This window comes from Oncorhynchus mykiss, chromosome 9, assembly GCF_057628025.1.
Source record: "Oncorhynchus mykiss isolate SJ-2025 chromosome 9, ASM5762802v1, whole genome shotgun sequence".
NCBI classification, from domain to species: domain Eukaryota; kingdom Metazoa; phylum Chordata; class Actinopteri; order Salmoniformes; family Salmonidae; genus Oncorhynchus; species Oncorhynchus mykiss.
The window spans coordinates 31,467,472-31,491,262 of NC_143030.1; the positions used below are offsets into that span (position 1 = coordinate 31,467,472).

The 23,791-nt window shown below is 44.0% G+C and overlaps 1 protein-coding gene across 4 annotated transcripts in view; it reads right to left on the minus strand.

The window, feature by feature from the left end:
* LOC110531873 (cGMP-specific 3',5'-cyclic phosphodiesterase) overlaps positions 1–23,791 on the minus strand; it is a 97,772-nt gene that overhangs the window by 3,130 nt on the left and 70,851 nt on the right. For 2 of the 4 annotated variants that reach the window (XM_090184046.1, XM_036987764.2), the window contains exons 9-19: positions 14,321–14,429; positions 14,141–14,225; positions 12,763–12,938; positions 11,976–12,035; positions 8,870–9,016; positions 7,776–7,901; positions 3,743–3,837; positions 3,390–3,477; positions 2,064–2,164; positions 1,603–1,680; positions 585–648 (exon numbers count right to left, since the gene is read on the minus strand). In XM_090184046.1, the coding sequence (XP_090040172.1) occupies positions 585–648; positions 1,603–1,680; positions 2,064–2,164; positions 3,390–3,477; positions 3,743–3,837; positions 7,776–7,901; positions 8,870–9,016; positions 11,976–12,035; positions 12,763–12,938; positions 14,141–14,225; positions 14,321–14,429 (1,129 nt within the window). The remainder of the gene's footprint in view (positions 1–584; positions 649–1,602; positions 1,681–2,063; positions 2,165–3,389; positions 3,478–3,742; positions 3,838–7,775; positions 7,902–8,869; positions 9,017–11,975; positions 12,036–12,762; positions 12,939–14,140; positions 14,226–14,320; positions 14,430–23,791) is intronic. The other 2 variants (XM_090184048.1, XM_090184045.1) reach the window with 1 other exon arrangement.

Genomic DNA, 23,791 nt, shown 5'->3' on the forward strand with positions numbered 1-23,791 from the left:
ACATTTTTGTACACATCTTGGCTGAAATAGCTTCAACTCTAATAATATCTACTGAGCTCAACGGAATGTTTGTATTTGAAAGAGACTGTGTGTGCTGGTGTGTGTGCACAGATTTTCTGTTAAGACTGTACTGAATTGCATTTGTGTGTGCGTGTGCGTGTGTGTGCGTGAGCGCATATCAGTTCTGTAGGCATTATGTGAGGAGAGGAGAGGACAGGGCTACAGCAGTTTGTGTCTGTCCTCTAATGAGCATCTAGCTCTTTGATCACACACACACACACACACACACACAAACACACACGGCTAGAGGCCTGTCTGAACCTCTCCCTCCATTGCACCTAGGGAGCCTAATGAGGAACAGGAGAAACAGACTTACACAGGGGAGTTGAAGTGAGACGGGTAGAAGGAGAAAGAGAACGACAGAAAGAGAACATAATCTAATGGGAGAAAAGAAAAGGCAGAGGTCCTCATAAAGGAGAAAGACACGTTTCTAAGGATTTCAAAGGAGATACCAGTAACAAGACAGTTTGGTTGATAAAGTGAGTCTTGAGTGTAGTGAAAGTTATCTAACTGGACAGTCTTACCCTCTTCTGTATTGGCCAAGGCTTGGTAATGGCAGAAATATCACATGCGGTCATCAGCATTGACCTTCAGGGGGTAATAAACCAACACAAAAACATTGAATATAAATGCAAAATGAAACAATTTCAAAAATGTTGCTGAGTTACAGTTCATATAAGGAAATCAGTCAATTGAAATAAACTCATTAGGCCTGAATCTATGGATTTCACATGACTGGGCAAGGGGTGTAGCCACGGGTGGGCCTTGGAGGACATAGGACCACCCACTTGGGGAGCCAGGCCCAGCCAATCAGAATGAGTTTTTCCCCACAAAAAGGCCTTTCTGATGACAAAAACCACCCTCATTAGTAGGAAGGTGTTCCTAATATTTTGTACCCTCAGGTATATTATATAGTGATGCTGGTAAAAATGTGTAGTTACACATCACATATATAATTTTTGGACAATATTATATTTATACTTTGACTCCAACTATCGAATTGTACAAAATAATGATGTTTATTTTGCTAGGTAGGGTTAGCTAGAGCTAGTCGGCTGTACCTGCACCAAAACTCTGGTATTTTCATCCTATAGCTTGTTCTCATCTTTTTTTCAAGTGAGTCAGCATATTTTCATCTCTTTAATCCCACGAATAATCAAAACTCACTTTCTCATGTTCTCTTTTGTCTCCCTGCAGCAGACATAGTGAGCAATATGTTTGGAACATCAAATCGCCCTACATATCTTTATCCGCACCTAAGTGTTGTGATAATGCCGTATCGTGAAGTCCCTGGCAATTCCCAGCCCTACCAGGGTTCATGTCAATTCCACCTCAATCCAGTCCATTTAGAAAGTGAAATAAAAAAAAACGGCATATTATTTTCTATGGGGACTTTTTCACTGGGAATGTTTGATAGGGGATTTCAATTGCCTTTCGAAATTGACTGAATTGAAATGGAATTGACACCGACCTTGACAGACACAAATAATCAGTCCCCAGGTGAATGGTGAAGATGGTATGCTCTATGTGGTGTCCACTAACCTCAGTAAGTCTTTATGGTAGTCATCGTCCCAGACAAACTGGCTGTTCTTGGTCAGCTCAAAGAACTCTCCTCTCCTCCTGAAAAGATAAAACAGATATCCAATTAACTGCACATCTCCCCACCGCCTACAGTCTAGTTATACGCCCACACTTCAGACAGGGAGGGGGGGGGGGGGGGGGAGTGTGAGAAGGAGGGAGAGGGAGGGGATATTAGGAGAGAGGTGGGTGTAAAAAAGATAAATGTGTGATAGAGGTGGGGGGGAGAGAGAGATATAGTAAATCACAGTTTCAGAACATCATCATAGGATCTTCTAATGAATAGGCCAATGGGTTTCCACTTCCACCGTGACATTTTCCACAGCCCGTCAACCTAAATTGAAGTTATAATGAAAACTGCATAAAATTTGACTTGAATGGGCTCCCGCTGTGAGCGTCCCAGCTGTGTGTGACATTTAACCTACTTCATGTACAGAGCCAGGTCCGTTGCCAGAATAGCCCTCTCGATCATCTTCAGAGTGGCCTTGTACTCATCCAGAGACAGACTGCTCAGAATCTGATTCCCCTGGGGGAGAGAGAGGGAAGGGACAGAGCGAGAGAGGGAGGGAGGTGGAGAGAGAAAGTGAGAGAGAGGGAGGGAGATGGAGAGAGAAAGAAAAAGAGAGAGAAGGAGGGATATGGAGAGAGAAAGAGAGAGAGGGAGGGAGTGAGATGGAGAGAGAAAGAGAGAGAGAGGGAGTGAGACAGAGAGAGAGAGGGAGGGAGACGGAGAGAGAGAGATTGAGGGAGATGGAGAGAGAAAGAGAGAGATAGGGAGGGAGATGCAGAGAGAAAGAGAGAGAGAGGGAGATGGAGAGAGAGGGAGGGAGATGGAGAGAGAAAGAGAGAGGGAGATGGAGAGAGAAAGAGAGAGAGGCAGGGCGTACAAGTTATTGAGCAAGTTCAACTATAGCATGGGTGCCATGACAACACAAATTCCAAAACACTCGAAATCAATTCAACAATTGGATCTGCTCTCCTTTCTTTGCGATGTGTGTGTATAATGGTGTGTGGGTGTGTGTCAACGTGTGTGTGTGTGTCTACTACATCCCAGATGAACTAAGTGTTGCTCTCCAGTGAATCTGTGCCCATAAAGATGAAGTGGCGCTTTATTACACCATAGAGGAGTGTTATCTCCTAGAGACTAGCAGCTGGAGCTCGTGGACTGCAACCCAAATTACATACTCCCTATACGGTGCACGACTTTTGACAGGGTAGTGAGCGGTAAGAGGCAGTGCACTATATTGGGGATAGGGTGCCATAAGGCATATGGAATTGGCACTAAAGAGGAAATGAGGAAACACTAGCATCCTGCTATGTATCTCAAATACATTATGGCGAATGATGCCGGCCGTTTTATTGTTCCTGAAGAATAAATGCAGAACTGACTGAACGAGTTACGGTAACAGTTCATTTGGATAGCCCATCTGTAGATGCTCTACAATAACATTTCAACATACTATCTACTAACCCTAATCCTAACCTTAACCCCTTATCCTAACCCTAAACTTAACCCTTACCCTTATTCTAAACCTAACCTTAACCTTATTCTAAACCTAACCTTAACGTAACCCTAGCAAGCAGACGCTGATCAACAGATAGTTTGTTGATAGTATGACCATCTGCAGAGCATCTCCCAAGTGTGATCCAATTTCCTGAGTAAATAACGGAATGAGTGAACAAGTGTGTGTGTGTGTGTGTGTGTGTGTGTGTGTGTGTGTGTGTGTGTGTGTGTGTGTGTGTGTTCTTACTGGGCTGTTGAGGATCATGAGACACTGGTCAAAGTGGTGGTGCTCCATGGTGGAGTGGCAGTAGAGCTGGGCCAGGGGGTGGTCACTCCTGATGGAAGTAGTTACACACAGAACTGTGAGATACACACACACACACACACACACACACAGAGAAATATACACACACACACAGAGAAATATATGCACACACACAGAGAAGGATACACACACACACACACACACACACACACACACACACACACACACACACACACACACACACACACACACACACACACACACACACACACACACACACACACACACACACACACACACACACATACACACATACACACACTATTACAGCCTACCTTTGTATGTAGGAGTTGTTGACTCCTCTGTGGTCCAGGTCGTGACTCAGGGTGGCGATCATCAAAGCCAGGATCTCCAGCTCACTCATATTACTCTGACAGACAGAGAGATGGAGGGAGAGAAAGAGAGGGAGAAGAAGAGAATGAGGCACACCATCCACAAAGATGTCCTTGGGGTTTCCCTTTACAAAGACCATAGTACACACACACACACACACACACGCCCACAGACACACACAAATAGACAGACACACACTGACAGACACACACAGACACAAGCACCCCCGCACCAACTTTCATCACAAGGCCATAGGAGGCTACCAGCAAACAAACATAGACACAGGTTCACATATGTACTCCGTATGCACGCATACATACACCCACACACATACACATACACATACATATGCTTTATCTTGTCCAGGTCTCAGTTGTAAATGAAAACTTGTTCTCAACTGGCCTACCTGGTTATATAAGGATGAAATAAAAAAAATTAAATACATAAACCCACATACATACTAGAGGTCGACCGATTAATTAGGGCCGATTTCAAGTTTTCATAACAATCGGTAATCGGCATTTTTGGACACCGATTAGGGCCGATTACATTGCACTCCACGAGGAGACTGCGTGGCAGGCTGACCACCTGTTACGCGAGTGCAGCAAGGAGCCAAGGTAAGTTGCTAGCTAGCATTACATTTATCTTATAAAAAACAATCAATCTTAACATAATCACTAGTTAACTACACATGGTTGATGATATTACTAGTTTATCTAGCTTGTCCTGCGTTGCATATAATCAATGCGGTGCCTGTTAAGTTATCATCGAATCACAGCCTACTTCGCCAAACGGGTGATGATTTAGCAAGCGCATTCGCAAAAAAAAGCACTGTCGTTGCACCAATGTGTACCTAACCATAAACATCAAAGCCTTTCTTAAAATCAATACACAAGTACATTTTTTAAAACCTGCATATTTAGTTAATATTGCCTGCTAACGTGAATTTCTTTTAACTAGGGAAATTGTGTCACTTCTCTTGCGTTCTGTGCATGCAGAGTCAGGGTATATGCAGCAGTTTGGGCCGTCTGGCTCGTTGCGAACTGTGTGAAAACCATTTCTTCCTAACAAACGTAATTAATTTGCCAGAATTGTACATCATTATGACATAAATTTGAAGGTTGTGCAATGTAACAGCAATATTTAGACTTAGGGTTGCCACCCGTTCGATAAAATACGGAACGGTTCCGTATTTCACTGAAATAAACATTTTGTTTTCTAAAATATAGTTTCCGGATTTGACCATATTAATGACCTAAGGCTCGTATTTCTGTGTGTTATTATCATTAAGTCTATGATTTGATATTTGATAGAGCAGTCTGAGCGGTGGTAGGTAGCAGCAGGATCGTAAGCATTCATTCAAACAGCACTTTCCTGCATTTGCCAGCAGCTCTTCGCTGTGCTTCAAGCATTGCGCTGTTTATGACTTCAAGCCTATCAACTCCCGAGATTAGGCTGGCTATACTAAAGTGCCTATAAGAACATCCAATAGTCAAAGGTATATGAAATACAAATGGTAGAGAGAGAAATAGTCCTATAATTCCTATAATAACTACAACCTAAAACTTCTTAACTAGGATTATTGAAGACTCATGTTAAAAGGAACCATCAGCTTTCATATGTTCTCATGTTCTGAGCAAGGAACTTAAACGTTAGCTTTTTTACATGGTACATATTGCACTTTTACTTTCTTCTCCAACACTTTGTTTTGGCATTATTTAAACCAAATTGAACATGTTTCATTATTTATTTGAGACTAAATTGATTTTATTTATGTATTATATTAAGTAAAAATAAAAGTGTTCTTTCAGTATTGTTGTAATTGTCATTTGGTCCTCCAATAATCGGTATCGGTGTTGAAAAATCATAATCGGTCAACCTCAAATACATACATACACCCACACACATACACCCACACCCACACACATACATGCACACACATTCACCCATACATACACCCAAACACAAACACACATAAACCCACATACACTTACACACATACACCCATATACAGTGGGGCAAAAAAGTATTTAGTCAGCCACCAATTGTGCAAGTTCTCCCACTTAAAAAGATGAGGCCTGTAATTTTCATCATAGGTACACTTCAACTATGACAGACAAAATGAAGAAAAAAAAATCCAGAAAATCACATTGTGTGATTTTTAATGAATTTATTTGCAAATTATGGTGGAAAATAAGTATTTGGTCAACTACAAACAAGCAAGATTTCTGGCTCTCACAGACCTGTAACTTATTCTTTAAGAGGCTCCTCTGTCCTCCACTCGTATTAATGGCACCTGTTTGAACTTATTATCAGTATAAAAGACACCTGTCCACAACCTCAAACAGTCACACTCCAAACTCCACTATGGCCAAGACCAAAGAGCTGTCAAAGGACACCAGAAACAAAATTGTAGACCTGCACCAGGCTGGGAAGACTGAATCTGCAATAGGTAAGCAGCTTTTTTTTGAAGAAATCAACTGTGGGAGCAATTATTAGGAAATGGAAGACATACAAGACCACTGATAATCTCCCTCGATCTGAGCAAGATCTCACCCCGTGGGGTCAAAATGATCACAGGAACAGTGAGCAAAAATCCCAGAACCAGAGAGCTGGGACCAAAGTAACAAAGCCTACCATCAGCAAGGGCCTTGAAGATGAAACGTGGCTGGGTCTTTCAGCATGACAATGATCCCAAACACACCGCCCGGGCAATGAAGGAGTGGCTTCGTAAGAAGCATTTCAAGGTCCTGGAGTGGCCTAGCCAGTCTCCAGATCTCAACCTCATAGAAAATCTTTGGAGGGAGTTGAAAGTCTGTGTTGCCCAGCAACAGCCCCAAAACATCTCTGCTCTAGAGGAGATCTGCATGGAGGAATGGGCCAAAATACCAGCAACAGTGTGTGAAAACCTTGTCAAGACTTACAGAAAACGTTTGACCTCTGTCATTGCCAACAAAGGGTATATAACAAAGTATTGAGATAAACTTTTGTTATTGACCAAATACTTATTTTCCATCATAATTTGAAAATAAATTCATTAAAAATCGTACAATGTGATTTTCTTTGGTGGCCAACACACACACACATACACCCACACATAAACCCACATACATACATACATACATACATACACATACACATACACCCACACACATACATAAACCCACATACATCCACACACCCACACACATACACCCACACACATACACCCACACACATACATAAACCCACATACATCCTCACACATACACCCACACACATACGCACACATATATCCCCTCCTCTCCACTACCTCGACAAAAGAACACACAGGTGCTTATCACAAGTCATAAATACGACCAACGAGACACAAATGGTTAGGCAAACAAACTCACACGGCAACCCTCGACACGCACGCACACTCATTACAGAGAGGGGTGCTAGGCTCTTAACACTGTCTGCTTGAGAAAGCAGCTTACACATGAACTCAACAGCCATTTGTTAGCAACAACGGGAGTGTAACATTTAACCTACTGCTTCCTCTGCAAAGCCAACCAGGACAGAGCTGGGTGTGAGCGCCGAGGGGAACCGGGTTAAACTGGAACTGCGTGTTTGGGATAGGTTGAGTTCTGTTTATGTCTGAGACAGTGCCTGCTCAAGTGTCCGTTCAAGTGTCTTCAACTTGCTATTCGCAATAACAATATTCTTCATAATATCTGATGACTTTCAGTCAAGATATCGGAGTAACACATTCAGATGTAGTGGAGAATATTTGTTGTTTTGGTATTTAAATATGGCGGATACTGGAAGCCAATGCTGACTTGACAAAACACAATGGTCGGACGGACCCAGTCATGGCACTGTTACAGCACGGTGACTCATTAGCCATTGATCGAACTAACACACACAAGACGTGCTGCTGGGGTTGATTATCTACTGATTGGACGGCGTGACCCGGCACCCTTGCCCTGCTGGCCATTGATTGGCTGAGCTCACCTGTAACTGGCCAGATTTGAACAGGGCGAACATGCACTGGGAGGTGTTGAAGGCGTGTCTCCAGTTGTGGTAAGCCACGTTCTTCCTATAGTTCTTCTTTACGCTCAGGATCCACTGGCACAGACTCTACAGAGAGAGAGGAAAGGGGGAGGGGGGGGGGGGGGGTTGAGGGATCGCAGCAGGAGATAGACAAGAAAAAGTGGGGAGAAAGAGGGAAAGACGTGGGGGAGGAGGAGGAGAAGAGGGCAAAAACAGACCAAATGGTAAACAGTGACAGAGAGTATCTGCACATCCTCAATCGGTAGGGCTTGATATAATCTGGCCAGCCTGGCATTCTGACTGGCACTATAGAGAAAACCCTGACCACACTGCTAGTCAAATCATTAGATTCTGTTGATCGTATCTTTATCCAATCTTCCCATGTCCATCCATTCGCCGGCATCGGCTTCCAAATCAAATCCCCATTAGTCAATGCACAGTAGTGGCTAACACTTTTCGCCTGACTTGCCAATAATCAAAAATGAATTTGATTGGCATTTATGTTGCCCTTTTCTCAACCTCAAAATGCTTTGCATTGTATGCTGTTCAAGTCCGATCTATTGTTACTGCTGAAAGGTCAGGTCACTACGGTATCTCTCATACTGTATCCTCTCAATTCTCAATCGTATGGCTGTTCTGAGGCCAGTGATGGTCAACCATGCCGCATAGGAGTGCAGTGGAGTGATCAGCGAGGTACAGCCCGACACTGAACTAGAGCGCTGACCTGCTCTTGTTTATACACTTGGGTGGTCAGCGTGCCTGCTCTCACTCACAGAGCTGAAAAATAACCGGGCTCTGTGTAGGGCCCTCAGAGCCAATCAAAGGCTCTCTTTATGGGCCGTCCGCGCCGCGGGCACTCCGAAGGGCAACTGTGCCGTAAGAGAACCTCTTAATAATATGTAATGGGGTGAGGGGCTGTATTTTAGGATGTAAAAACACACACATCTATGTCAACACTTGTATGCACAGTTGCGTATACACACACACACACACTACAATTAACACACACGCACGTCGGTATGCACGTATGCGCGCACACACACACACCCACCAACCTTGTATTTCATCTGGAAGTTCTGGACCAGGTTGAGGTCTACAAACATGCGTATGGTGGCCTGAGTGGTCTCAGCGTCGGACAGCTCAAAGTCACTGAAGCTAAACTCCATCAGGCGCAGAGACTGGGCTGACGGAACAGTGGCTGCCTTCAAATACAGAGGGAGAGAGAGGGTAGAGGAGTGTGTGAGATGGATGTACACACACACACACACGTTCATATACGATATGCACGCATGTACACACACACATATACTGTAGGTATGCACACACGCACGCACATAGACACACGCATGCTCACACGCCCACATACCCTCCCTAAACACCAGGGATCTATAGCAGGCATTAATAATCGATGAGCTGTGATCAGCAGAGTCTAAGGCACACAGGAGGAGCATCTATCTGTGTTCGGCTCGCCTCCCCTACAACTGACAGACGGCACATCTACACAGAGCAGACAGGACACCCCCTAATGCACACAGGATCTCTCTCTCTCTCCTCTTCTGCTGTCTCTACCACTCCGTCTCTCACTTTATTTCGGATCACTTCCTCTTTTATCTGTGGTTGTATATTAATCCTCTCTCTCCTTCTCCATTTCTGTCCCCCTGTCACCGTCTATATCCGCTGCAGTCTCTCTCTTCCTCTCTCCATCTCTCTCTCTGCCCCCTCCTTTCTCCATCTTGCATATACACACTGGCATTTTCTTGACCTCTCTGTCTGGTCGTTTTAATCTCTATCTCTTTCTGGCAGCAGAGCCAGCTCAGACGGAGAGAGACAGAGAGAAGCCGTTGGGACTGAGAGAGATAAAAGAGCGAAAGCAGGGGAATCCCGTAATATTATTCTGTCAGACAGAAAGCATAACAGCTTTTACTACCACCACCACCATAGATACAGTGTACGCCATTTAGCATACGCTTTTATCCACAATCCTTACACATGGGTGTTACCAGGAATCGAACCCACAACCCTTGGCATTGTAAGCATCATATTCTACCGACTGAGCCACAGAGAAGACGTTTTTAGTTATTTATTTGAAATGTTATACCTTTATTTCAACAAGGAACACAGACTGAGACCAAGGTCTCTTTTACAGCTGGGCCCTGCGTATACATGTTTACACATACAGTTTAGGTACAATGATTAAGAAACTACACAAGACAAGACAATCACAGATAACACAAAAAAATTACAGATTACATGTACACACAGGTTATTCCACTAACAGCACAAGAACTTGCATTAGACAGCGAAGTCCAACCCACGTTTTGATATAAAACACAGTGGTGAGTTCTGTAGCTAGCACCTGTAATAAACCTAAGTGCGCAATGATAAGTAGCATCCAGTGATTTAAGTGTGGATGCCGTAGCATGCATGTAAATAATATCCCCATAATATATAACAGACATAAAAGTATGAATGCTTCCGCTCAGTGTTTGAGATCAATTGACACCCTTTACCATGGCACTTTGAGCTTTATTTTAAACTGCTAAAACCCTTACGCACCACTGCACTTTGTATACCAGGGTTGGCTGGCCTTCTCTAGTCACTCATAGGCTCAGGCACTGGTATACTTTTATTTACAAAGCCATTTTGGGTTTACTACCTTTTTTATTTGGGCATTTTTATTCTTCAGAAATGTGGTGGGTACTCTCTTCGTTCGCTGGACTTTATCCTGCTAACTGTTCCAAATGTTCGAACTCAATTTGGTAAAAGGGCTTTTATGTACTCTGCGCCATCGTCTTGGTACTCCTTACAAAATACATTTAAACTGGAAGAACTTGTCCCGATTGGTATTTTTAAATCACTGATGAATGATCTTGAGACTGATTCCCTGACCTGTCAATGTTTTTAATTAGCTGTTTTTGATTTTGTTATACTCTTGTGAATTCTATGGTTTTTACTAGATTACTTGCAGTTTTTCACGTTGTTTGTCTGTAATTCTTGTAATGATTCTTGGTGCTGCCTATCTTGGCCAGGACGCTCTTGAAAAAGAGATTTTAAATCTCAATGAGCCCTTCCTGGTTAAGTAAAGGTTAAATAAAATCAATTAATAAATAATAAATCATTCTAACTAGGGAAACATCAATACTTCAGAGAGTCAACGGCTCAGCAACAGTGACGGAACACTGCCTGGGGAGGGTGACATGGCCTAAAAAGGAGTCCGTGGCCCAGATATGATACTGTGCTGTACCTCATCAGCCACCATACTACAGCCTCCACTGCCTCAGGGAAAATATATAATTAGATTTCGTCATCAGGCCATTTCATCTCAGGATATGAAAATGCCGTATGATCTTCGGAAAAGGTCACGCGGTATAAATGAGCGTCTAATAGTGTTCGGGGGTGGGACCAAGTTTCATAGAAAGCCGTATGGATTTATCCCGAAAATGCAACAAAAAAGAAAAAAAGAAAGGAAGAGAAAGAAAGAAAAGAAGAAGGAAGCTAAAAAGAGACAAAGTAAAAGCTAATAGAGGCATAGCCTTAAACAAAGCCCTTCTCCCTATGTGGTCGTAGTGTCTCCTCTTGTGCACAGTTAGAATATAATTGGACAAGTCGTTAAATGAGTCATATTAACTAAATAGCCGCTCCCACTCTAATCCATATATTATGGCAGCTAGCGGCAGACCTAAAGACTCGCCACCTAAATTACTTCATAAGGAATTAAATATGCTGACACCTTAGCATTAGCTGGCAGGAGTCGGATTATTCTCTTAACCCCAATTAATCATTGAGAATCTTTAAAAGCAAATGATTCGGGCCTTAAATAGGCTTTCTGGAATGGGTATTGTGCATGCTTTCACTTTTAAACCCTACTGCGGTCTTTTTTCGTGTTCTTTTTTTCCTCAGTCCATTATCCCCATAGGTCTTAATGTATGTATCAGTGTGAGAGTCGGCCATATTGTGTTACTAATTGGTTGGGTTTACATGCTGAATCAGCGCTGGGTCTCGTTACATGATGGCTGAAGTCCACTCATCTTTACACTGCCTGATGGAAGGCATCTGTCTGGCATTGTGTATGGACGCAAGTGTATGTGTGTGTGTGTGTGTGTGTGTGTGTGTGTGTGTGTGTGTGTGTATATAGTGTTAAGTTAATAAATTGTAATTTACCGCGGTTACCTGCAGCGCCCGTGTCTCTTCCTCTGCAGCAGAGGCGTGATACGAGAGGACCTGAGAATGACACACACAAACACACAGCGACTGTTCTCCTTAAAAGTCAACACGATCGCTCTGACCGAGTATACAACTAAAAAACAGATTTCACATTTTGGTAGCTGACACTTTCACAGATTTCCTCCCCCATGAGATGTTTCTGACCTCAGACAGACAGCCCTGCCACACACACATCCTTCAACCCCAAGTCCATCCATATCAGAGGCCTGTCATTGATAATTGGGGGAGAAAAACTGAGAAAGCTAGAAGAGGTCAGTCCTCGCGACGGCTACAGCGCCGCTGGAGAATGGGCTGAAGTGGTGGCTGCTGGGTAACGGCGGGGAGAGTGTCAGCTGCAGCCGAGAGGGGACGTCACCGGGGAGCCCTGACAGTGACAGCTCCAGAATAGAACAGTCAGGGAGAGAACAGGAGAGGGGGAGGACCGGAGGAGAGGAGGGGGATACATACGTCATCGAGGGCTGAAGAGGTCTAGGATAGAGTTGGAGTGATCACGCTAGTTCTGTTTTAACGCAGGGGAAGACGGAGCAGAGTGTGGAGAAGACTAGCCAGTCTTTCCTAATGGCAACCATCGCTGTTACTCTCGATCCCCCATGTTTAAGGTCTCCATATTGTAGTTGCCTGCAGAGGCACTGAGCTAGCATTATCTTACAGTACCTTCCCTCAATATTATCATGAACCATTAGGATGTAAAACTCCAAACTGACCTGAGACCTGTGTCTCTTACCTCCAATGTGACCTCCTGTTTGGCCATGGCTCTCTCCACTGTTTCATACATCTGGGTGTTCTGTATACCCAGTCCACAGAAGATGGCGAAGGCCTCCAGGAACTGTTCATCGTTTCGGTTGAAGGACTTCACTTTCCCCGATGCCTCATCCATCTTGTTCACCAACTGACACACACCTTCAAGACCCGACATAGGGGTAAATGTTGGAAACTTATCAGGACGTTAATGACACACACACACCAGACGAAACATCGAACTGACACACAGTTGCAGACACACAGGACAAAAAGGTTTTGTGCTTCTTTTTTTTCTTTTTAAGTTTCTTCTTTCCCCCCCACAAACTGACACACATTCCAGACACTTAGGGGACAAAACTTTAGTTTGCTTCTCATTTTCAATATTCAATAGTTTTCTCTGAGGGACCTCTTGTCTGAAACTAAAAGCTCCATCTACTCCATGACTAATGGTCCCATAAATGTTTGTTGACAGCAAAGTTATAATGTATAAAACACCTGCCCTATCCTCAGCCTGGAGACCTACTTACTAGTCACATCATGGAAACGTGTCATCGCCAACACTCTGATCCTTCCCCTTTACCTTCAGCTGCCCTTTCTCCTACATATCCTGCTTGACATTACAGGTGGCTTAACTAATGCAAATACATAAGTCACATTTTACAATGTGACTTATCCGGAGTGAGTTACACTAGGGGGAAAAATGTATACTGCTTCATTAATGTCAGTGTCAGAGCTACTAAGAACATAGAATGTCCACGTTTGAATCAATAAATGAATTCTAAGGAAATTAAGTTGAGTGGAGAAGGGGAAGGAGAGGTATGGTAATAAATTCTATATTGAAGTCTAGTGGCAGTAGGTTGTCTTTTGATCTGAGTGTCTCCTGAACTCTTCAGGCAGTTGGTTGAGAGGCTAAAGGGACCTGTTCTGTTTGATCATTGGGGAGTGGGGGGACATACATTATGATTACACCACTGCCCAGCTAATTAATTGATCTATTTGTGCCTTTATTCATACATGCAATTCAAATCTATTTTACAAGAAAGACCTGTTTAGGTCTTGTAATGATCTCAGCTAATGATGTTAGGTTATAATGCAAATGCAAATTATGCTAATGCTAAGGATGCGTTAATGAATGAGAGGGAAAACTCTTGGTTGCGACTAATGAATGAGGATACAATACGGCAATATCTGTAAACACAAACCATAAAAAGAGAGAGAGAGAGAGAGAGAGAGCGAGAGAGAGAGAGAGAGAGAGACAGACAGACAGACAGACAGACAGACAGACAGACAGACAGACAGACAGACAGACAGACAGACAGACAGACAGACAGACAGACAGACAGACAGACAGAGGTAGGTACCTATCACTTTATCCTTCTTCCCGTTCCTGATAGGAGTACAGAGCAAACTCTTGATCTGGTTACTGGGGTGCTCTGGGTTTTCACTCTGAAGGAAACAAAGAACCACAACTAGAGGCTCTGGACAACAACAAAAAAGATGGGCGACATAGGATGAACATTCTGGAACAGATCAGTACTGACCATCCAGGGAAAGCGTTGGTCTTTGGTGACGTCAGAGATGTTCAGAGGTTCCATGGTGTTCTTCACGTACTGGGCATACATGTAGTTTATCTGACTCACGTCACAGTCCCTGTGGGGAACACAACATTGTAATACTTGTTTTATTAGACTGTGGACAACTTCTACATTACTTACACATAAACACCCCAAGCATCCTTAGCGTATGACTGCTCTGTTGAGTTGGGTGGATCTCATCACGTTGCCACTGCATTGGCTGTAATTGCATTGTATTGTCTTTCTAAGCCTCAGTGAATACGCATGTACAGAAGCCAGTGCTCTTCCCGATATGACGACTGAGGCAGAACACTGGACTCTAGCCAGTGCTGAAGGCTCCATACCTGAACATCTTGGCTGATTGTCAGAAGGAACTGACTATGATTAAGCTTGACCAGGCCTGTCACGGCATAATGACTGTTTATTATTATCTCAACTGATGCCAGTACAGACAGAAACATGAATAACTAATATCCTATTTGTACTACTGCATATGTCTTTAAAGACAAGCTCTAACTTCAGCAGCAAAGCTGTGGCACGGTTGAGAAGATGGCCAAAAGACAGACAAAAGTGGAGAACCTTTGCTACTGCACTCCTCATCAGCCGGCGTGACGGGGGACGGGGGGGGGGGGGGGGGGGGGGCGAGTGATACGTCTTTATTTGATCGACTCAGGGTAGGATGAGGGTTAAGGATTAAGAATCGTCTGCGGTGAATTTAAGTTTAAAAAAACAAAACTTGTCTACCCTTCTCCGATATGGTTCACAGACGCACACTGTCACTTTCCAGTGGCGATCCGCCATTCAGGAGCCCCACGTTAGTGAGTTAATAAAGCCTCCATACAAACATAGTATTTTTTGCTTTCTTGAGCAAGGTAGCTGCAAAATGCAGGTGTTTCAGCCTAGCTCCGTGCTTACTGTGCTGGTGGGGCAGCCAGCGGAAAATATGGAGCGTAGGGCTTGGGAATGTTTTCTAGTTGCGCCATAATTGGCTCAGTGTTCTGTCACTCATTGGGACACTACGTCACTGCCAAATCTAAGGGTAGAGCTCGAAATTCAAGCCCCTTGGGTGCTGCCATAGAGTTACAATAGAAGAGCCCATCCAAGAAGGCTCAAGGTCATTGGCCACGGATAAAATTACGTCAAATCACATTATATCTACAGTAGCTTTGATCGGACTGATCATGTCAACGTCATACTTTCTATCTTAGCTAGCAGTCATCTTCATGAATCACGTCGACAATCTACTGGCAAATCCTTTTTAATCCTTGTCATATGAAGAGAAATAATGAATATAAAATAAAGATAAAACGTATCGGTGCTCATCGGCCATTGAACATTACATAATGAGTGGTATGAAAGGAATCAGTGGCGAACTGCAAGCACTGCAAAGCAATCACTAGACTGCTATTCAGTGGAGTGGTTTTGTGGTCCCTATTCTGCGTTTAAGGGTATCTTTTCCAAGCTTAAAATAAACATTCAACATTGGCCATGCTCAAAACAACTGTTAACTCGGAACTGGGAAATCTGACTTTAGTGAGTTCAAGACAACTGGGAACTCTGGGGAAAAAAAGAGCTCTGACTGGCAAAATATATTTTAAACGGTCATCCAACTCAGAATTGTTAGTTAGGAACTCGGGACTCTTTCTAGAGCTACCAACCAAAGATCACTGACGTCATCATGATTCAACCTTTTTTTCAGTTCCCAGTTGTCTTGAAAGCACCATAAATCTAGAGAATACTAGACTTTGATGACAAAGTTGTCACACCCTGATCTGTTTCACCTGTCTTTGTGATTGTCTCCACCTCCCTCCAGGTGTCACCCATCTTCCCCATTTCCCTTTGTGTATTTATACCTGTGTTCTCTGTTTGCCTGTTGCCAGTTCGTTAAGGTTTGCAAATACCCACACACACAACACACTTGTTATGACTATTTGTTGGTGTTTTTAAAATACTATGTTTGATTTGTGTGTTCTATTTCCTTTGGGTTTCGTGGGTTTTCCATTTGTCTTAGTGCCAAGGTATCTTAAAGGGGCAAGCACACACATGGAATTTTCAGAAGTTTTTCTTTTCTGAGTTTTAATTAAATACATTAATTATTTTGATAAAGGACTGTAATGGAAACCTGGGACACAACATGTATGAAATGTTTGACTGTTTTCATAAAAAATCCTACAATGTGATTTTCTGGATTTTCTTTTCTCATTTTGTCTGTCATAGTTGAAGTGTACCTATGATGAAAATTACAGGCCTCGCTCATATTTTTAAGTGGGAGAACTTGCACAATTGGTGGCTGACTAAATACTTTTTTGCCCCACTGTATGTGTCAAAATGGGGGAGGGTACAGTCCTCTGAGGTTTTGGATTGAAGTTTACACACCTTGAGTGATGTGTAGGAGTGTATGGAGTTATATGTGAATGAGTGTATTGTTGTGTTGTTTGTTCTGTTCTATTCCCGATGGGTTATAGGGCTAACTTCCTGATCCTGTGGCTCTGCGATGAAGTTGACAGTGTGATGGGGAGTATAAGCCAATTTGAAAGAATTGTTTCAATAGAATGTGTTGTTATTCTCTTTGACATATGTTTAGACATTTGTAGTATGAATAATTGGTCAAAGTTATAATTTATCATATAGTTAATGAACTGAACTAACTGTTGTTCTGATCTGTCCTCTCGAGGTTATCATGAAAAGTGACATCAGACGGCATCTTAATGCATGAAAGAGATAATTGGACCGAACAGTGTGTGTACCTCAAAACCCCCTCTAACTGGCTGAAGAAGAGTGACAAAGGCATTGAATAAGGCCCTGTCCGAACCACTTCTACCGAAGGAAACGAGTCCGAGCCAGCAACCGGTGTACAGCATCCGATCTAAGCTATCAACTGCTTTTCTCTCATGTCTTTTCTCAGGAGTGTGAGAGGAGTCCACGTGGAGTGAGCATGGGGAGAGATCTGTTCTAAACTTCTCTTATGTTGCTGGTATACTGGTTGACGAATGGACAAGCCATGGGTGGGTGGTAAAGGTGATGGCGGCTTAGATGAGACATTGAAATTGGGACATTATCATGGCCATCCACTTTGAACTGTAAAGCTATCAGAATACAACGAAAAGGACGCCAGAAGAATCAGTGCCGGGGGGGGGGGGTCAACTGTGCCCAAAATTGTTTTTGGACTTTTGGGGTATAGGGTTGATTGTAGAAGTCTACACTACATCCAATTATAGTAATTTAGATTAATAATGAATTGAGATACTGATCTGTATTATAATTGTTACGAACCCCTTTGACCCTGCAGACTAGGGGGGATGGAAACGAGACCCGTAACATATCTCATGCAATTCATAACAGTGAAAAGGAACAGTGAGAACTAAAAGAAATCCACAGACAACTTAAATCTACCGTCAAACACTTTGGGTTTATTTTAAACACACGGCAATGGGGTGTGGGAAAAAGGGGCTGAGCTGGACCCAAGGAAAGAAATAATAAATATCCATAAACCCCTAAGCTAGTCTTACCTGCTTCAAGCACAGCTAGCTAACTAACCAATAAAATACAGTGGGTGGTTCGCCCAGTTCTAACTTGGGTATTTAGACAATGTTTTCCTAGGGGTAATGTAGGCCCATGGGCGACTTGGCTTGGAATCCCCTTTTCACACCAACAAACAAACAGTCATACACCACAACAATACATACTCACAGGATAACAGACAAATGTGACATGTAGGCACAAAAACAAAAGAGAGAGAGAGAGTTTGGGAAAACTACTGACTGAGTTTTTAAACCAAGGGTAAGGGAAAAGGAGCAGGTGTGTCTTCCGTGGCGACTGATTGGCGACTGATTACTGCCACCTGTGACTAGGGCAGAAGGAGAGAAAACAAATACACACACAGGATACCTGTATCCGTAACAATAATCATGCTAAAAAAAAGTTAATAGTGGAATGAATTGGGTTTTTGACTGGATGTTAATATCATTTAGATTCTGCCATTGTTGATGTGTGTAAAATGTTGTTTTTTTTTTTTTTTTTACTTTCAGTGATAGGACCAATTTGAATTACTGAGTAATGTCATTCTAAATTTTGGCTGGAGAATTAATTTGATTTTTAATTATGATTTGGAAACTGAATGATTTTTTAAACAGAAGGGTTGATTTGAGTTTAGTATGTTAATACCTATATGAGTAAAGCAATTCATGTATTATGGATTGATTGCTTTGATTGTTGTTATGAACTAAAGATGTCGACACTATTATCAGCATGCCCTGGTGAATGGAGAGGGTGAACTCTGATCTGGAGAGTGAAACTGATCCTAATCTATTTGCTCTATAGGCATTGCCTTGTAAATAGTGGAATCATGATGCTTGTCTTGGGTCATTTTCATTAGGCACCAATGGAATAAATTTGACCTTAGCTCGGAGTCACTACCTGGATATGCTAATTTAAGTTTCTGGGATGGAAATAGTTACCATGCTGACCCATTGAAGTATGATGGATAACTAAAGCTTATTTTGTTAAACTCCATTGTTGCATACACTGCATTATGCATTAAATATGTGATTTTCACTGTCTATGAATATATAGCTTTGAATCTCATAAACTGTGTGCATCTTCTGTTTTTCTTCATGGGTCCGTGCAGGTGACTGTGTATCATAACCTTCCCAGACAAATTGCTATAATACTTAGAAAATGTGTTGGAGGTTGAAATGGGAGACAGTGATACGTTTCCTCGAAGGAGGTTGAGCCAGTGCTGTGGCATTCGGTCATGTGCAGGATACCATGCAATGAGTTATTGTTTTTGTACTTCTTGGTTTATGTAGAATGTATGCATTTTCTACATGTGAATGAATGTTCTTCAATCTTGTAATTTTCTCATAAATTGAGAGGATTCTCAAAATGGGGGAATGTGAGTGCAAAATTGAAAGGTTGTTATAATACTTTAATTGCATCAAATGGTTGTTTTATTCAACAGAATAGAGTATTCTTAACTATTGTGTATGTGTTCTACTGAGGATGGGTCTCGGGGAGATAACACTGACAGGAGATTTACCATGTCTTTTGGGTGATAAAACCTGAAGAGCATTCCAGAGCATGAGTTAATGTTTCTGTTCTATATGGTACCAGAGAGAGATGGATCCAGTTTGGAGTCAGAGGGCCAGACACAATGAAAACTGTTGACACAGCAGATACTGTCTGCTATGTATTATAGGTATCTTTCATACAGATCCTAACCTTGTGACCCATTCTATATATCTGTTGTTCGTCATGTAGGTCGAAGGGGGTGTATCTTGGCTATAAAATACCTTTGTACTTTTGTCTTGGGGCTCTCAACGAATCATTTGATCGTGAATTGTCAACCAGCCAGCACTCAATCGATTCACTTTATATGTGTGTGTTGTATTGACCTGCTCCCTTATTAATAAGTGATTCAAGATTTAGTTTAAGTATAACGTATAACTCTGACTTGTGTGATAAGGTTGTCTCTCCTCATTTGATAGTAAAGAAATTAACCACCACATCCTGTCTCTCGATTGTTCCTGTTTTCTAGTTTTCCTGGTTTTTACCTTTTCTGTCTGCCCTGACCCTAAGAGCCGTCCTGTACCTTTGCCCCACCCATCTGGATTACTGACCTCTGCCTACCCTCACCCCTTTTCATGCCATTCTGCTGTGGGGAAACCAGTGTAAATCTCTCCGGGTCCTCATTGACTCTGGGGTCGATTAGTTTTTTGGACGCTACACTGGCTTCCGAGCTGAACATCCCCACTCAGCCTCTCTCCATTCCCATGGGCATTCTATAGGCCGGGTCACTTATAATACCACTCCCATCAACCTACAGATGTCAGGGAATCACAGTGAGACTATTCAAAGTCTCCTCAGATTACTATGGTTTTGGGATTCTCCTGGCTCCAGTGACACAATCCCCTCATCAACTGGTGCCATTATGGTCTGGAGTCCGTTCTGCCACGCCCATTGTCTGAAGTCAGCGCAACCTGCCCCGGGACGTCTTCCTGGGGGCTCGGAAGGTGCCCCGGACCTTTCTACCATCCCCGCGGAGTACCAGGACCTCAGGGAGGTGTTCAGCAAGGCCCAAGCCACTTCGTTTCCACTGCACTGACCCTATGACTGCGAAATTGACCTTCTCCCTAGCAACTTTTATCGCCGTTTTATCTGGGGTTACAACACCCTGGCTTCCCCTGTCTGCACTCACCTCTACCAAGGTTCCGTTCACGTGGTCCTCTGCCGCTGACTGGGAGTTCCAGGACCTCAAACAGCACTTCACCACTGTTCCAGCATCCCTGCACCTTCTTCTCCCACTGCCTCAACATCACGGGGAGGAACTACGATGTGGGGAATGGAGAGCTTCTCGCGATGAAGATGCCTTTGGAGGAATGGAGGCACTGGTTGGAAGGGGCAGAACATCCGTTCATTGTGTGGACCGACCACAAAAACCTGGAGTATCTCCGCACCGCCAAGCGCCTAAACTCCAGGCAAGCGAGATGAGCCCTGCTGTTTACCCGGTTCAACTTTTCCTTCTCTTACCGGCCGGGGTCCAAGAACGTCAAGCCAGATGCCCTGTCTCGCCGCTATAGCCCCACGGTTACCACCCCGGAGCCCGAAACCATCTTTCCCACCTTGTGCCTGGTGACAGCACTCAGCTTGGGTATCGGGAAACATGTCTGGGAGGTGCTGCGTTCCCAGATTAACCCTGGGGGGGCCCAGATAACTGGATGATTGTGCCTGATGCTGTCTGCTCCACGGTCCTGGAGTGGGCCCATTTCTCCAGGCTTGCCTGCCACCCGGGCTCCCGTCGGACCCTGGTCTTCGTGCGACAACGCTTTTGGTGGCCTACTATGGTTACGGATGTCGCCGCGTTTGTCGCTGCCTGCATGTCTGTGCTCAGATCAAGACATCAAGACTCCTCGGCAAGCTCCGGCTGGTGATCTGCAACCACTGCCTGTCCATCACCGTCCCTGGTCCCACATATCCCTGGATTTCGTCACGGGTCTCCCCCGTCTGAGGGCAGCACTGCCATCCTGACTGTGGTCAAACGGTTTTCCAAAGCCGCCCACTTCATTCCTCTCCCCAAAATACCCTCAGCCAAGGAGACGGCCCAGCTCATGGTGCAGCACGTCTTCCGGATCCATGGACTGCCAGTTGGCACCCCTAGATGTCTTCGGCCAGCCTGTCCTCTCGATTCCACCCCCAGTCCAATGGCCAGTCGGAGCGAGTCAACCAGGACCTCGAGACTACTCTGCGCTGCCTTGTCTCCGCCAACCCCACCACCTGGAGCCAGCAGCTTGTGTGGGTGGAATATGCCTGCAACACCCTTTCCTTCTCTGCCATGGACCTATTGCCATTTGAGTGTTCCTTAGGGTATCAGCCCCCGCTCTTCTCTGAGCAGGAAGAAAAGGTTGGCTTACCTTCTGCCCAGATGTTTGTCTGCCACTGTCGTCGTATCTGGAGGAGAGCCCAGTTGGGCCTCCTCAAGACCATGTCCAGGTATCGACGGCAAGCGGATCGCCATCCGACCCGACTCCCCGGTATCATCTCAGGCAGAAGTTATGGCTATCCACCCGGGATCTGCCCCTCCGGGTGGAATCCCGAACTCTCCCCCCGGTTTATAAGCCCGTCTCCCATCTCTAAAATTATCAGCCCTGCTGCTGTTTGTCTTCTGTTGCCCCGTATCCTTCGTATACATCCCACATTTCATGTGTCCAGAGTTAAACTTATGTCTCACAGCCCTTTGTCTCCTGTTTCCAGGCCCACCCATCTCCCGCGTCTCCTCGTTGGCCAACCGGCATACAGGGTGAGGCGTTTCCTGAAGGTTCGACCTCGGGGCAGGGGGTTCCAGTACCTGGTTGACTGGGAGGGTTATGGGTTCCCACTTGGGACATTCTGGACCTAGGCCTCATTGCGGATTTCCAACACCCTGGTCAACTAGGTATGCGCCCAGGTAGGACGCCAGTTGGCACCCCTAGAGGTTTTTCAGAGTTCCCAGTTGTCTTGAAAGCACCATAAATCTTGAGAATGCTAGACTTTGATGACAAAGTTGTCACACCTTGATTTGTTTCACTTGTCTTTGTGATTGTCTCCACCTACCTCCAGGTGTCACCCATCTTCCCCATTATCCCCTGTGTATTTATAACTGCGTTCTCTGTTTGTATGTTGCCAGTTCGATTTGTTTCGTCAAGCCTACCAGCGTTTTCCCCTCTGTTCCTGTCTCTTGATTGTTCCTGTTTTCTAGTTTTCCTGTTTTGTCCTTTTCTGCCTGCCCTGATCCTGAGCCTGCCTGCCGTCCTGTACCTTTGCCGCCCCCTATCTGGATTACTGACCTCTGCGTACCCTGACCCTGAGCCTGCCTGCCATCCTGTATCTTTGCCCCACCTATCTGGATTACTGACCCCTGCCTGCCCTTAACCTGTCTTTTGCCTGCCCCTGTTGGATTAATAAACTGTTGTTAATTCGGCATTGTCTGCATCTGGGTCTTACCTCAAACCTGATAAAGTGTACTGTTCAAGTGAGCAAAGCACAACAAGGTGAGTCCAAAATTGTCTTGAATGCTACTGCATAAATTATGTAATATGCCTTGGAGATATGTATACTATAGCTAAGAAAGTAATACTGTATAGTAAGCTGTTAGTAGCCCATGTGCCTCACCCTAATAATTTGGTCCATTTTCCCCTCTTAATTTTGCCTACTGTTCTGACTTGGTGGTGCACATGTAGCCTATAACCTGTTCTAAATACATGTAGTAATTGGATATAGTAACAGCTTTCATTGTCTGCTTATATGCCCCCTTTATATTTATCCTATGGTTCTGACTTGGTGTACAGGGAGAACACTATAAGAATGAACCATGTTCTGAATTCTGTTGCTGTACATTTCAAAAGTGCTGAACAAATAGTTATATTGACTACGTCCGTCCTAGCTTGCTCATTAACGTCTTCATCGAAATTACAGATCACCTCTTATCCGCTTGTCCTCCCCTTATGCCACAGTTTGTACATCTCAATTGTCAGTATAAACCACATTTGTTTAAGCAAGTCAGCCATATCAGCTATGTTTTTTTAAAGGCAGTAAATGAGGCTGATTGAACTGTTTGGCTGCCAGACAAGGCTCCACTGATAGCCAGGAGTAGCAGTGGTAAGGTATTGGGACTGCTGTTGGGACAGCTTTATGTAGGCCGAAACAGTTTGTTTTGTTTGCCCCACCAAGATTTGCATGCTAAAATCGCCACTGTTACTTTGAGGTGTGTGTGAGAGTGATTGTGACTGTGTTGAACATCCTTAAAACGATCACATCTGAGCTCTCGTTTCGCTAGATTAGCCATGATTAGATGGCACTAGAAACTAATGAGAGAGACAGAGCAGCTGAAGAATGTGATGGAATTGGCTGGAATGGTGCTGGACGTGTGTGTGGTGCGTGTGTGTGTGTCTAGGCGCAGTCTTT